The sequence below is a fragment of the Pteropus vampyrus genome, unplaced genomic scaffold (genome assembly GCF_000151845.1).
Source record: "Pteropus vampyrus isolate Shadow unplaced genomic scaffold, Pvam_2.0 Scaffold10, whole genome shotgun sequence".
Lineage (NCBI taxonomy): Eukaryota > Metazoa > Chordata > Mammalia > Chiroptera > Pteropodidae > Pteropus > Pteropus vampyrus.
Window position 1 is genome coordinate 1,694,599 of NW_011888791.1, and position 14,700 is coordinate 1,709,298.

Below are 14,700 nucleotides of genomic sequence, written 5' to 3' on the forward strand. Positions count from 1 at the left end.
AGAGTGTGTATTATCAGAATTTATTGTCAACAAATACATAATGAATTTTGTGCATTGTAGAAGTATATGACAAGTTTTATAATTAAATGGTGTTTGTTGTACTGTGATAATCCCAGGGCATTAAGGAACAAGAATAAGTCTCATTAAAACTCTTGGGTTATGGCACCAATTTTAGGACTTTAAGTACATTGATATTCACGTATTTGAGGACCGAGATAGACCTGTCCTCTGAGTTGATTATGTAGCATGTTGTGCATCTTGATTTCTGTTCTTAATACGAGTTAAAACTCACTGTCTAAAGGATTATTGTTGTTTAAATTCAACTTTTCCTATTGATCTGGGCAAATGACTGCTTACCATCTGAGATATTGTATTATAAAATGCAACAATGAGAACAAAAATAAATACTTCAGAAAAACTTTTGATAAAAAGTCAAATCATTTGTTACTATGATTGTTTTAGAAATGGTCACAGTTAATTTGATTTATAAAGATGAGTGGCTTTCAAGGTTCTCTTAGAACTGATATGACTTGATGTCACATAAAACAGCTTGGAATCTCATGGATGTCTTCATTTCCTAGTACATATTTTGTTTGCCATATTTCCTGGGAAAAATATAAAACTTGGATATTAGTGTAAGTAGGTGTATGTGATTAGCAATATATAATAATGACAAATTATTAGTATTATAAAATAATATTCACATTTTACTATAAATTTAAAACATTAGGTATTATATAGCCATTTCTTTTTTTTGTGTATATTTTACATAGTTTTGTTAGTCCTTCGTTATAAAAAAAAATGGCTTTTTTTACTTGGGCATTATTTGCATGTTACATCTATTCCTGAAGGTCAGATTGTTCTTGAGAGAAAAATAAAAATAAATCAAGACAAATAGAACTTATAGTTCTGGCAGATCATTTACTTGACAAGTACTTAGTGCCAGGTCATATGGTAGAAACTGGAGATTCAGTACTTTGTAAGATAGGTGTGATAAATGATATGATCCAAGAAGTATAGGATACTATGGAAACATATAAAAGGAGTGTTTAATTTTTTATGTTGATAATTTTTTTAAAGAATTGGATATGGGGGCAGATGCATCACAAAGGTTTTTTCAGAAAAAGAATCTTTTAAACTGTTACCTGAGAGAAGAGTAAGAGTAAATCCTATGCAGAGGAGGGCGATACATTCCAGGCAGAGAAGCAACCAATATGAAGGTCCAGGAACACTAAGGGAGACCTCTCTCTAGAGAGTATGACACAGAGAATTAAAAGAATGTGAGTACGCAGAGAAAAGTAATGAGAGTTGACTCTAGAAAGAAAAATAGTCATAGGCTAGTTGATATAGGGCTTTGTTAGGCATATTAGAGAAGTTGGATTTCATTTAGGGTAGTAGAAGTTATTTTTAATGCTTTTAAGCAGGGGACTGACTGACATTTCAGAAGAATCTCTGGTTGATTTATGGAGAAGGATTTGGAGAGGCACTGGATTGGATATAGGCAGGCTAGTAGTTCTGGCAAGAGATAATGGCTTGGAATGAGTGTAGTGGGTATGTGTTGATGTGAACCTATATTAAGAAAGAAAATTAAGAGAGAATCTTTATGGCCCTCACCTTATTTCATGAGGATTTATAGTTTGTGAAAAGTGTATATTGGATCTTCTCTACTTTGTGAAAATATTTTTTATCTGTATGAAATAAATATATAAATGATCTAATATATACAAGGAGTAAGTATACATAGAGAACAAGGACATTGTATATGCCACCAATCTTAGTATGCTAAGCAAAGAGAGACTCTGAAATACCTAGCTCTGGAATATCTGAAACAAATACCTATGCCAAGTCATTTTATTGAAACAACCAACTGGTACAAAGATTTTTAAGTGCACAGAGAGATCTCTGTTCTCATTACCATCACATTGATTGTCCTCTTTTTCTGTGGCACAGCCAATTTTTTTCTTTGACTTCTAGAATTCTACTTTGCCACCATTGAGCCTGCCATTCTAATGCTGGGATTCTTCCTGTTACTTAATGTAAAATACTAGTAAAACTTACCTGTTTTCCCTTAGGCCTTTTTATAGCATGTAGAAGGAAGACAGCTGGTTTGGGAGTTACCAAAATTTGTTCTTGGCCAAGTTTATCTTCCTAATCTGTGATTGTAACTCTGTATGCCTTTGTTTCAGATAGAGGGAGAGGGAGAAGAAGGGGAAAGGGAGAATAAAGGGAATGGGAGAAGGGGAGGGAGAGAGTAGGAAAAGGCAGAGAGGGAGAGGGAGCGAGGGAGGTTAAGGGAGAGAGAAAGGGAGGGAGAGAGATAGAAGAATATATGTCTATATGTCTATATAAAACTTGGGGAATATATTGGGTGGGGTGAGGAAGTAATTAAGGATGATTTCTATCTAGATTTCTGGCTTAGTACTTAGGGAATGTAAGAGGAATAGCAGTTTTGCAGTTTTGAGGGGGGAATGAAAGTTTCATCATGGATATGTTACCTTGAGTTTCTTGAGAGGCATTCATCGAGAGAGAATAAATCATTGGATATACAAATACATTCAAATGATATTTGGGTTAGAGATATATTTTGTAATTGATTGGGGAACCACGATTTAGTTGGTGAATTCCAAATATCTGTATCTCTAAATACTTTCTCTTGGGTTAGTCTGTGTTCTCTGCCTACAAATTATAAATCTTGCTGCTAATGTTCTGGGCATATAGCTGGGCTCCTCATGATTTCATATGCATACTTCCACTTAATTCCTCTATTTTTATTTTAGTTGAAGTATAATTGACATACAATAATATATTGGTTTCAGGTATATGACATTATGGTTTGACATTTATATACATTGTGCAACGATTACCACAATTAGTCTAGTTATCTGTCACCAAAGTTAACACGATATTACTGACTGTAGTCTTCATGCTATACATTACATCCTCATGACTTACTTATTTTAAAACCAGAAGTTTGTACTTTTCATTCTCCTTCACCTGTTTCTCCTACCCTTCAAACTCTCTCTCCTTTGTCAAATACCAGTCCAATCTGTGTATCTATGAGTCTAGTTTTGTTTTGTTTTTCATGTATTTTGGTTTTAAGATTCCAAAATAAGTGAAATCATGTGATATTTCTCTTTCTCAGTCCAGCTTATTTCAGTTAATACACTCAGGGTACATTCAGTTGTTGCAAATGGCTGAGTAGTATTCTTCTGTGTGTGTGTGTGTGTGTGTGTGTGTGTGTGTGTGTGTGTGTGTACACCCCACATCTTCTTTATTCATCCTTCCATTGTTGAACATTTATGTTGTTTCTATAGCTTGGCTATTATAAATAATTCTTCAGTGAACCTAGGAGTGCATATATCTTTTCAAATAAGTGTTTTCATTTTCTTTGGTTAAATACTCAGGAGTGGAAGGAATCTTCAAACTGTTTTTTATAGTCGTTATGCCAATTTACATTCCCACCAACAGTATACAGGATTCCCTTTTCTCCATATCCTTGCCAACACCTGTTATTTCTTGTCTTTTTGGCAGTAGCCATTCTTACAGGTGTGAGGTGATAATCTCATTGTGGTTTTGATTTGCATTTCTTTGATGATGAGTGATGTCGAGCATCGTTTCATGTGCCTTTTGGCCATTTGTATGTTTTTGGAGAAACGTCTATCCTCTGCCAATTTTTTGATCAGATTTTTTTGTTTTTGTTGTTGAGTTGCGTGAGTTCTTCATATATTTTGGATATTTTAGATAGTAACCAGATACGTTATTTGCATCTACTTTTATTTAGTAGGTTGCCTTTTCATTTGTTTATGGTTCTTTTTGATGTGCAGAAACTTTTTATCTTGATGTAATTCCATTTGTTTATTTTTACTTTTGTTGCTCTTGCCTTTGATGTCATATCCAAAAAACTTCTCTAAGAAAGATGTCAAGGAGCTTACTACCTATTTTTCCTTCTAGGAATTTTATGATTTCAGGCCTTACATTCAATTCTTTAATCTATTTTGAGCTAATTTTTGTGTACGGTTTAAGATAGTGGTCCAGTTTTGTTGTTTTGCATGTGTCTGTTCAGTTTTCCCAGTACTATTTATTGAAGAGACTATCCTTTTATTATTGTATATTCTTGTCACCTCTGTCATAATTAATTGATCAGATATGTGTGAGTTTATTTCTGAGCTCTTTATTCCATTCTAGCTTTATTCCATTGATCTGTGTCTCTTTTTATGCTGATATCATACTGTTTTGATTGCTATAGTATTGTATATAGTTTGAAATCAAGGAGCATGAGCCTTCAGCTTTCTTTTTCTTTCTCAAGATTGCTATGACTATTCAGGATCTTCCGTGGTTCCATACAAATTTTAGGATTACAATTTTGTGGAAAATGCCATTAGTATTTTGATAATAATTGCAGTGAATCCATAGATTGCTTTGGATAGTTTGAACATTATAACAATACTAATTACTCCAATTCATGAACACAGAATATCTTTCCATTATTTGTGTCTTCTTCAGTTTCTTTCATCAGTATCTTATAGTTTCAGCGTACAAGTCTTTCACCAACTTAATACATTATTTTGAGGTATTTTATTCTTTTCAATTCGATTGTAAATGGGACTGTTATCTTAATTTCTCGTTCTGATAATTTGTTGTTGTTATATAACATTGCAACCGATTTTCATATATTGATTTTGTACCCTGTAACTTTTTTGAATTTATTACTTCTAACAGATTTTTTTGGTGAGGTCTTTAGGTTTTTCTGCATGTAAAATCATATCATTTGCAAACAGTGACAGTTTTAATTCTTCCTTTCCAGTTTGGATGTCTTTTATTTCTTTTTACTGCTTGATTGCTCTGGCTAGGACTTCCAGTACTATGTTGAATAGTAGTGGTGAGAGTGGGCATCCTTGTCTTATTCCTGATCTTAAAGGAAAAGCTTTTGGCTTTTGCCATTGAATATGATGTTAAATGTGGGCTTGTCGTAAATGACCTATATTATGTTGAAGTACATTTCATCTCTACCCACTTTGTTGAGAGTTTTTATTATAAATGGATTTTGAATTTTATTAAATGCTTTTCTGCATCTGTTGAGACTGTCATCTGATTTTTATCCTTCATTTTGTTAAATCTGTATCATGTTGATGGATTTGTGATATTGAACCATCCTTGCATCCCTGGGATAAATCCCACTAGGTTGTGGTCTATGATTTTTATGATGTGTTATTGAATTTGGTTTGCTAATATTTTGTTGAGGATTTATACATCTGTACTCATTAGGGATATCGGCCTGTAATGTGTGTGTGGTATCCTTGTTTGGTTTTGGTATCAGTATAATACTGGGAGCATTTCCCCATCTTCTGTTTTTTTTGGAAGAGTTTGAGAAGGATAAATATTAAATCTTCTTTGAATGTTTTTAAGTTGAGCCCTCTTTTTTTCTTAGTCTAGCTTAAGTTTTTGTCAATTTTGTTTATCTTTTTAAAGAACCAGGTCTCTGTTTCTTTGATCTTTTCTGTTGTCTTTTTAGTTTCTAAATCATTTCTGCTATGATCTTTGTTACTTTCTTCCTTCTGACTTTGGGCTTAGTTTGTTCATCTTGTTCTAATTACTTTAGATGTAAAGTTAGATTATTTTATGAGAATTTTCTTATTTCTTTAGGTAGACCTGTATCACCATGAATTTCCCTCTTAGAATTACTTTTGCAAAAGATCCGAGTTTGGTGAGCATCTTTATGACTTTTAGTTTGGACTCCGTGCCCCGCCCCCGGACTTTATTGAAATATAATAGACAATTAGTTGCTTGTATTTACATTGTACAATTCAATTGAACGAGTTTTTTTTTTTCAGTTATACCTGGCACACAATAATATATTTGTTTCAGTTGTACAGCATAGTTATTAGAGATCTGTATAACTCACAGAGTGGTCACCCACTAAATCTAGTACCCCTCTTCCCCATTGCATGTTTATTAAACATTATTATTTTCCTTATGATAAAATTTGTAGCCCCGCGTCTATTTTGTAACTATCTATTTGTACTTCTTAATCTCTTTGCCCTTTTTTGCTGTCCTCCCAACCCCCTTCCATCTAGTAGCCCTCAAAATATACTCTATGAGTTTATTTATGTTTTTGTTGTTGTTGTTTATTTTGTTCTTTAGATTCCACATGTACCTGGAATCATGCGATATTTGTCTTTCTCTGTCTGACATATTTCATTCAGCGCAATACCCTCTAGGTATATCAAAGCAATATCTTTTTTCATCTCCTTCCTTTTAGTGTGTATGTGTCTTTTAATCTGAAGTGATTCTCTTGTAGGCAGCATATGTAGGGGTCTTATTTTCTTATTCATTCAGCTTCCTTATATTTTGGTTGGAGTACTTAATTCTTTTCTACTTGGGGTACTTGTTGATAGGAATGTAGTTATTACCATTTTTTATTCCTGTTTTTGATACATGTTTTTTCTTCTTAAAGAAGTCCTTCCAGTATTACATTTCCTGTAATACTGGCTTGGTGTTGAGAAATTCCTTTAGCTTATTTTTGTCTGGGAAATACTTTCTCTGTCCTTCAACTCTAAATGATAGCTCTGCTAGATAAAGTATTCTTGGTTGTAGATCCTGGGTTTTCATCACATTGAATATTTTGTGCCAAGCCCTTCTGTCCTGTATAGTTTCTTTTGAGAAATCAGCTGCCAGTCTTGTGGGTGCTCCCTTGCTTTTCTCTTGCTGCTTTTAAGATTCTCTCTTTGTATTTAACCTTTGGCACTTTAAGTATGCTGTGTCTTGGTGTAGGCCTCTTTTGGTTCCTCTTTCTTGGGACTCTATGAGCTTCCTGGGATTGTATGTCTATTTCCTTCACCAGGTGAGGGAAGTTTTCCATCATTATTTCTTCAAATAGTTCTTCAACGTCTTGTTTTCTTTCAGGTACCCCTATGACTCAGATATTTTTACATTTAATAGTGTCCCATAAGTTCCTTAAATTATTATTATAGTCTTGGCTTCTTTTATCTTGCCGTTCTGATTGAGTGGCCTTGGCTTTCCCATCCTCTATCGGTGGTTTGATCTTCTTCTTTATCCACTTTGTTGATTCTCTCTAGTATACTCTGCGTCTCAGATAATGTGTTCTTCGTTTCTAATTGGTTCCCTTTTATAATTTCCATTTACATTTTTGTGGTTTTTATCTCTTTGTTAAAGTTCTCACTGAGTTCATGTACACTTTCCCTAAGTTCATTGAGCATCTTTATAACCAGTGTTTTGAACTCTGCATCTGTTAGCTTACCTGACTCCATTATTCCTGGATCTCTGTTCCATTCTCTTATATGGTTTCTGCTGCTTTGTCTTTGCATTTTGGTTGCCTTTCTGTGTCTGTTTGTATGTTTTATTCAGTCTTTTATTACATGGCCATCTACTTTTAAACTCTTACTTTTCTTTGTCCTTTTCATAGTCTCCCTTCCTACTTTTTGTTCTTGTAAATTCATAACATTTTTATTTGTCATTTTGTGGTATTTCAGCTGGGGGCTGAGATAAACAATTGAGTTCAGTATACCATGCAAGGTTATTATAGGTTTCCCTTAAGCAGAGACCAAGTAGTTTATTTAAGAATGTAGCTTATTTAAGGATGTTATCCTAAGGAGCAGGGGTGCAGATATGGGAGTAAAAAAGGTAAAGATAGAAAACCCATTTAAGAATGCATTAATAAGTTGGCCACTGGTTACTGAACCCTGTGAGGCCAACCGAGAAGCTGAATGATTTGTGTCTCTGGATCATCTATTTGCCTTGGAGAAGAAAGGAGGAACGTCTTTTCCATTGCCCCAAGGTGGCTGGCCCCACAGAGAGTTATGCATGTGTAAATGCAGAACAGAAACTTACATCAAACAAGAGGCAAGTGTTGCAAGTGTTTGAAGTCTGAAACCAGGTCTTGTTAGTAGCATCTCTTTGAAACTGGACAAAATATGTGTGTGTAACTAACTGATCATGGTACTGTTTATAACAGCAGTAGATAGAATGAGAGGTGACTGAAAATTTGAAATGGTATATTAGTGTTCAATATACATGTTTAATGGGAAGCTCCTATTGTCTTTATATATTAATGTAACATTTGATAGAAGAAACTACAGAAAACACATGTATGTTAGGAAGCATACCAGCAAAATAAACCTACTACCCAAGTTCAGAACTGGAAGATTATTAATACTGCTGCAGCCACCTTTATATTACTTTCTCACTATTCCCTTTCTTCCCCTCCCACAGGTAACTGCTCTCTAGAATTTTGTTTGTCATTACCATGTTCTAAAAAAAAAGTTTTACCGTAAATGTATGTTTTTCTAAGCATAAGCTAAGATTATTTAGCTAGCTGGTTTTTGAGTTTTACAGAAATACTAATATATAGTATGTGGTCTTCTGTGACTTTTTTTCTCAGCAATATGTATCTAAGATTCATCCATCTTATTGCATGTAATTTGTTATTTTTAGTTGCTGTATAATGTTATATAGTGTTGGTGAGAGTGGACAGTTATTCTTTAATGGGTACAGACTTGAAGTTTAACTAAAATTGCTGGAGGTGGATAGTGGTGATGTTGCACAACAATAAATATACTTACTACTACTGAATTGTACACTTAAAAATGGTTAGCATGGTAAATTTGATGCTGTGTACATTTTACCACAAAAAAAGCACATTAAAAAAGAAATTCCTGCTATTAGGAGAATGGGAGTAATTGTTTATTGGGTACGGAGTTCCAGTTTGGGATGAAAAACTCTGGAGATGGAAAGTGGTGATGGTTATGCAAAAATGTGAATGTATTCAATGCCACTGAATTGTACATTTAAAATGGCTTAAATAGAGAACAGATTGGTGGTTTCCAGAGGTGGGGTAGGGGTTGATAAAATAGGTGAAGGTTATCAAAAGGTACAGACTTCCAATGATAAAATAAATAAGCACTGGAGAAGTAATGTACAGCAAGATGACTACGCTTAATGCTGTGTTTTATATTTGAAAGTTGCTGAGAGAGTAGATCTTAAAAGTTTGCACCACAGAAAAAAATATGTAGATATGCATGGTGGTAGATGTTAATTAGATGTATTGTGGTGATCACATCAGTATATACAAATAGCAAGTCATTATATTGAATACCTGAAACTAATGTAGTGTTATATGTCAATTATATCTCAATAAAAAGAAATACAATTCTTAAAATGGTAAATATTATGTTATATATATTGTACTGCAATAAAAATTTGTGTGGTATGACTATGTCATAATTGATTTGTCCATTTTCCTGTCAGTGGATATTTGGTTGTTGTTTTTACTATTACAAATGTTGCTGCTTTAAACATGCTCATGCCAGTCTTCTTCGTCACTTTTTATTAAATCTTATGAGATACACACACACACACACACACGCACGCACTTAGAAATGGAACTGGTAGTTCAGTAGGATATGTACATGTTAGTTTTTTAAGATAATCCCAAACTGTTTTCCTAGATAGTTGTACCATTGTACACTAACAGTGGCAGCCGAAAATTCCCTTTGCTTCATTCCTTGCCAGCACAACTTATTGTCAGATTTCTTAAATTTTGACAGTCTAATGGTTATAAAATGGTATCTTATTGTAGTTATAATCTGCATTTTCAAAACACAACAAAAAGAAAAATAATTTGCATTTTCTTATTAATGATGCTAACATCTTTTTATATATACTTGTGGCCATTTATGTATCTCGAAATGCCTGTTCTTTATTTGCCCATTTATCTTTGTTTTTCAAGTTTTTTATAAATCTTAAGTACCAGTCCCATTTAGTTATATGTTACAAAAAAGATGTTCCAATTTATAGCTTATCTCTTTGCTTTTTTTTTCTTTAAATATTTCTTTGGGTCTGTTTCAATTAGAGGTCTTTTTTTCTTTTTTCTTTTTTTTATACCTTTCATGCCATGAATTCATAGGGAATGGGTTCCAGCAGCTCAGACTCCTTTCATTTGGTTGTCACAAAGTGTGTTTCTCTGGGTGGAGCCAGCTGGCGCTTCAGTACCAGCTGGCGCTAGGTACTTTTCTGTTTGGCTTACTTTTATTTTTTTGATCATTCTTCTTCACACATTTCAGGATGCTATCTCGGCCTCTTAGAGTGCTTAATATGCTCAATACGTACATTAATTCTCTTGACAAGAATCTTTCCCTTAACTTGTTTGTTTATAACAATGCCAGTAGCATGCTGGATAACATTGTACTCTTCCAGTTTTGCCATGGTAACATTTGTGGGACGTTCCTTTTGAACTGTGACCATTCCCTTGAGGTCTACAATATCTCCTTTCTTATAGATTCACGTGTATGTGGCCAAAGGAACAACCCCATGTTTTCTAAGAGGCCTAGAGAACATATAGTGGGTGTCCCTCTTCTTTTGCTTTATGTTGTTCATTTTGGTGCATTACTGGAAGATGAAGGTTCTGGCCAAAAGGCTCTTTTTACTTTTTCAGTGGTTCCTTTTGATGTGAGATAGAAGTCCAACTTCATACTTTTGCATGTGGATATCCAGTTATCCCAGCATGATTTGTTGACAATATTGTTTTTCCTCATAGAATCGTCTTGTCAATTTCTTCAAAAAAGGCACTAGGATGTTGGTAGGGGTTACGTTGAATCTGTAGATCCATTTGGGAAGTATTGGCAGCAAGGCTGGAATACCATAAGATAGGAGATCAAGTCAGAGAGTGAAGAGGAGCCCCTGTTGCATATACCTTTTAGGTTATGTAAGAATTTTTGGCTTTTAATGGGAATGAGAAAGAAAGACACTGGAGGATTTTGAGCAAAACACTGACATGATTCAGCTTATATCTTAAAATAATAATCTGGCTGACTTCTTAATCTCAGTCTCATCAGCAACATTTCTGTCCCCAGAACTTTTTATTTTTTCTCCTCTTTGCATGAATGCCCTTCTTTCAGATAACTCCTTGAATTTTTTTTTTTAATCTCCTTCACATCTCTGTTTACATGGAAGCTTATCAATGACTGGCCACCCTATTAAAAAGCCTAACATCCTGGCATTTTTTAAATCTTTCTTTTCTGTTTAAAATTTCTCCTTAGTACCTGTTATCTGGCATACAGTATATTATGTGTTTATTATTTGTCTCTTTTCACCATTAGTGTCACATTTTTAATTTTCAGGAGCTTTTGTTATTTATTTTGTTTTCTCAATGCTTTTTATTTTTATAACATCTTGTTCTTATTTTAAAGATGGAATATTTTCTCTTTTCTCTCCAAAGATATTAATAATGATAGCTTTTGAAAACTTTTCTTTTCCCTGCCTTGTCTTTTTTTAATTCAAGTTGTTTATGTCATGATTGTTCGTTTTGGTCTCTGTTTCATCCTAGGAATATCTTAATGAATCTTAGTTGACTGTTCACCTTTAGGATTGAGACACTGAAAAGCTAATTGGAAACTCCGATTAATTGGGTGTGTTGTCAGTCTCTGGAACATATTAGTATCTTTGGATCTTTCTTCTGGGGCTGGTCACATTTTACACATAAGTCCATTATAATTTTCTACCTGGGTGATATGCAGTTGACCCTTGAACAACATGGGGGTTAGGGGCACTGACCACCTGAGCAGCCAGCTGAAAATTCACGTACAACTTTTGATTCTCTAAAAACTTAATTACTAATAGCCTGTTGACTGAATCCTTACTGATAACATAAATAGTTGATTAACACATTTTATATATGTATTATTACTGTATTCTTAAACTAAGCTAGAGAAAAAATGTTAAAATCATAAGGAAGAGAAAATACATTTACAATATTTATTGAAAAAAATTGCATATAAGTGAGCCTGCACAGTTCTCATCGTGTTGTTCAAGGGACAACTGTGTCCCAGCTGCAGCACTCTGGAGCCAGCTGGGTAAGAGGACTGAGAATCCCTATTTTCAGTATTTCCTTTGACATCTATATACCTCACCCTCAGTTGTGCCTGGTGCTGCCCAGTCCACATTTTGTCTTTTATACTCTTGCTTGGGTAAAGGAGGTTATCAGGCTGCATGGATTTCTAAGTGCTTCTTAAACCAACTTTCAACTAGTGCTCCTACTTTTAACTTCTCTTTTTCACTACTTTCAGAGGTAATTGGTACTACCACTAATCCTGGAGCCTTTTGAGAGTTCTCATGAGTAAATAGGGATGCTTCCTAACCTTCCTCACAGCCAATTTAAGATTGCTTTTCAGGTTTACTACTGAGAAAGTAGTTTACTTTCTATATTTTGCAGCTTTCCAAATTTCAAAAATATGTTACTGTTATCTCTTAGTATATTCTCTTTATTCTTAAGTGTTTATTCCTTTAAAAATTATTAATGTTTTTATGGGTTTCTGAAGGAATCCAAATATGTGTACAATTTGCTGTCTTTACATGGAAAGCTCCCTATTATCTCTTTATATTATAATCACTGATAATTTTATCTGTTGTGTTCCTGTATCTTCAGTGCCTACAGTAGTGCTCAGCCCTTAGAAGGAGCTTAGTAACTTTGGTGGATTTGTGTGTAATACTGAGTGTGTAAGTAAGACCTCCCAGAAGGAAATTAAATATTTTATAGAATGGGACAGCCTATTAGGATTTGAAATTCTTTCAGTAGCATTTGGAAGTTCTAAAATCTAACAAAAACTTTGGTTGTTAAATGGTTAATAACATATTTAAATAAATTAGCTATATGATGTACTCATCTACATGCACACTTGTATGTAAATCTGCCAGAATCCATAGAAATTTTTTGTTCCGAATGAGTAAAGGTTAGTCCAAATTGATTGATAATCTCTGATGAAACCATTTGCTGCTGGTTTAGCATTTTTTCTAAATTTTAACTTTAAGGTTTAAAGTTTTATTCTACTTATTTAGCAATTTAGAGAGTGTTAATTAGAGATGTCACAATTAACAAAAGCAAATTGTACTGTATTTAATTTTTACAGCGATACATTTGATTTTGCCTGGAATGGCAGAACTGGAATTCGCCAGAGCAGACTATCAAGTAGCCCCTCCTTGCTTGACAAAGATGGGATATTCACTAATTCAGCCAGCAGCAAGCTCTTGGAAAGAGCCCATGGAATTCTCACGTTAGTATTAATTAGTAATGTGGATTGCTTTTTATGACTGGTTTAAAATTTCTGGATTAAAAAAAGGGGGTGATGGTGAAACTATTTCATGAGTAGAATTTTGAGTGAGACAAGGTTAAAAATAGTCAGCATTTAGAGTTATGAATCTCACACATTATTAAGTTGGTGTTTTCTGTTTTCATTTTGCCAGGAGAATCATAGTTGAGTGTACTCATTACAGAGATGATTCTTTATTGCTTTTTGTCAGACACTCCATCCAGAGAGAGAGAAATCTCTTAGCTCTTTTTTGTATTCCTGCTGTTTAACTGCAGCTGCCCCTTAATTCTGGCAGCCATAAAAAATTGAGCAGGAAAATCCCATGTGAAATGGTGAATGGGACTGTGTATAGTGGTATATAAACATTTATCCATTACCTGCTTCTGGAACTGGTTTGAGGACATAGATATAACCATGCATGGTGGACCACTAAAAGTTCTTAGCTATCTATATAATATATTTCAGATACTTGTAAAGCATATTTTTTGACCACTAGCTAGAAGTAGAACAGCTGGATTTCTTAATCCCTAAGTCATTGCTTAACAGTGTTAATTGGCTCAGTTTACATAAGTCTTGCTATACTCCAGAACTGTGAATTAATTCACTTAATCCTCACAACAGTTCTAAGTGGTTGATATTATCATCCTCATTTTACAGTATTCCATAATGAAACCAAGACTTCTACAGGTTAAAATCATACCTTAGTATGTGGTGGAAGTTAGATTCCAGCGCAGGTCTTTCTGACTCCCCATCCCATGTTCATTAAGTATTGGTCTTTATTCCCCTTCTTTCTGTAGACATAGTAAGAAGAAAGTATTGGTGTAAGTATGATTTTGAGTTATGAATAAGAAAAAAAGAGCAGAAGAGAATTTTTAATTTCTAAAAGTGGAAGATCATAAAGTTTAGTGAAAAGCACATTTTAAAAATTTATGAAATTAAGCATCTATTTAAAGTTTTGAAATGGCAGAAATAAAACTTTGTAGTAAAAAGACATTAGAATCCTATTAATATCCAAAAGAAAATGAAATTTAAGCCCTGAATGTACAACATTATGTTACTGATCATCAGGCTTAAGTATGTTTATACCTGTGTTACAGAGCAGGCATCTCTTTTTTTGTTCTCTTTTCCTTGCTTATTCTTCCTTCCCAAAGGTGCCTGCTTAGGTGAATCAGACAGTGTTTTCGTATAAATGACCTGTATCTTGGAAATGAGTATATAACTTGCTGTTTAAATAGAGACCTTGAGATCATTCATCTCTATAGTATTTTTTTTTTTCTAATATGTGATTTGTCTCTTTAGGAGAAACAAAAACTTCAAATCCAAGCCTGGCCTTCCAAAGGTGGGTATTGTGAAAATTCTTTTTGCCATTGGTTCCCTACTTCATAATTATTTTATTACTCATGCAAACAATCTTTATAAATAAAAGACAAGAAATATCTTATTTTTACCCAAAGTAGAGTTTGTGTGCATTCAGTTCAATCCATTTTAGAAGTAAGACTGGATGTTATAAAATGGCCAGGCTTAATATTCAGGTAGATATTTATTGTGACATATCCCGTTTTCTAGTATTTGAAGAGCTTTTGAACATAAATTTTTGTTG

At 33.9% G+C, this 14,700-nt stretch overlaps 1 protein-coding gene across 1 annotated transcript in view; it reads left to right on the forward strand.

Annotated features, from left to right (window-relative positions):
• MYO9A (myosin IXA) overlaps positions 1–14,700 on the forward strand; it is a 245,311-nt gene that overhangs the window by 127,520 nt on the left and 103,091 nt on the right. Inside the window, exons 17-18 of the mRNA XM_023521568.1 lie at positions 12,921–13,064; positions 14,400–14,439. Of these exons, the coding sequence (XP_023377336.1) occupies positions 12,921–13,064; positions 14,400–14,439 (184 nt within the window). The remainder of the gene's footprint in view (positions 1–12,920; positions 13,065–14,399; positions 14,440–14,700) is intronic.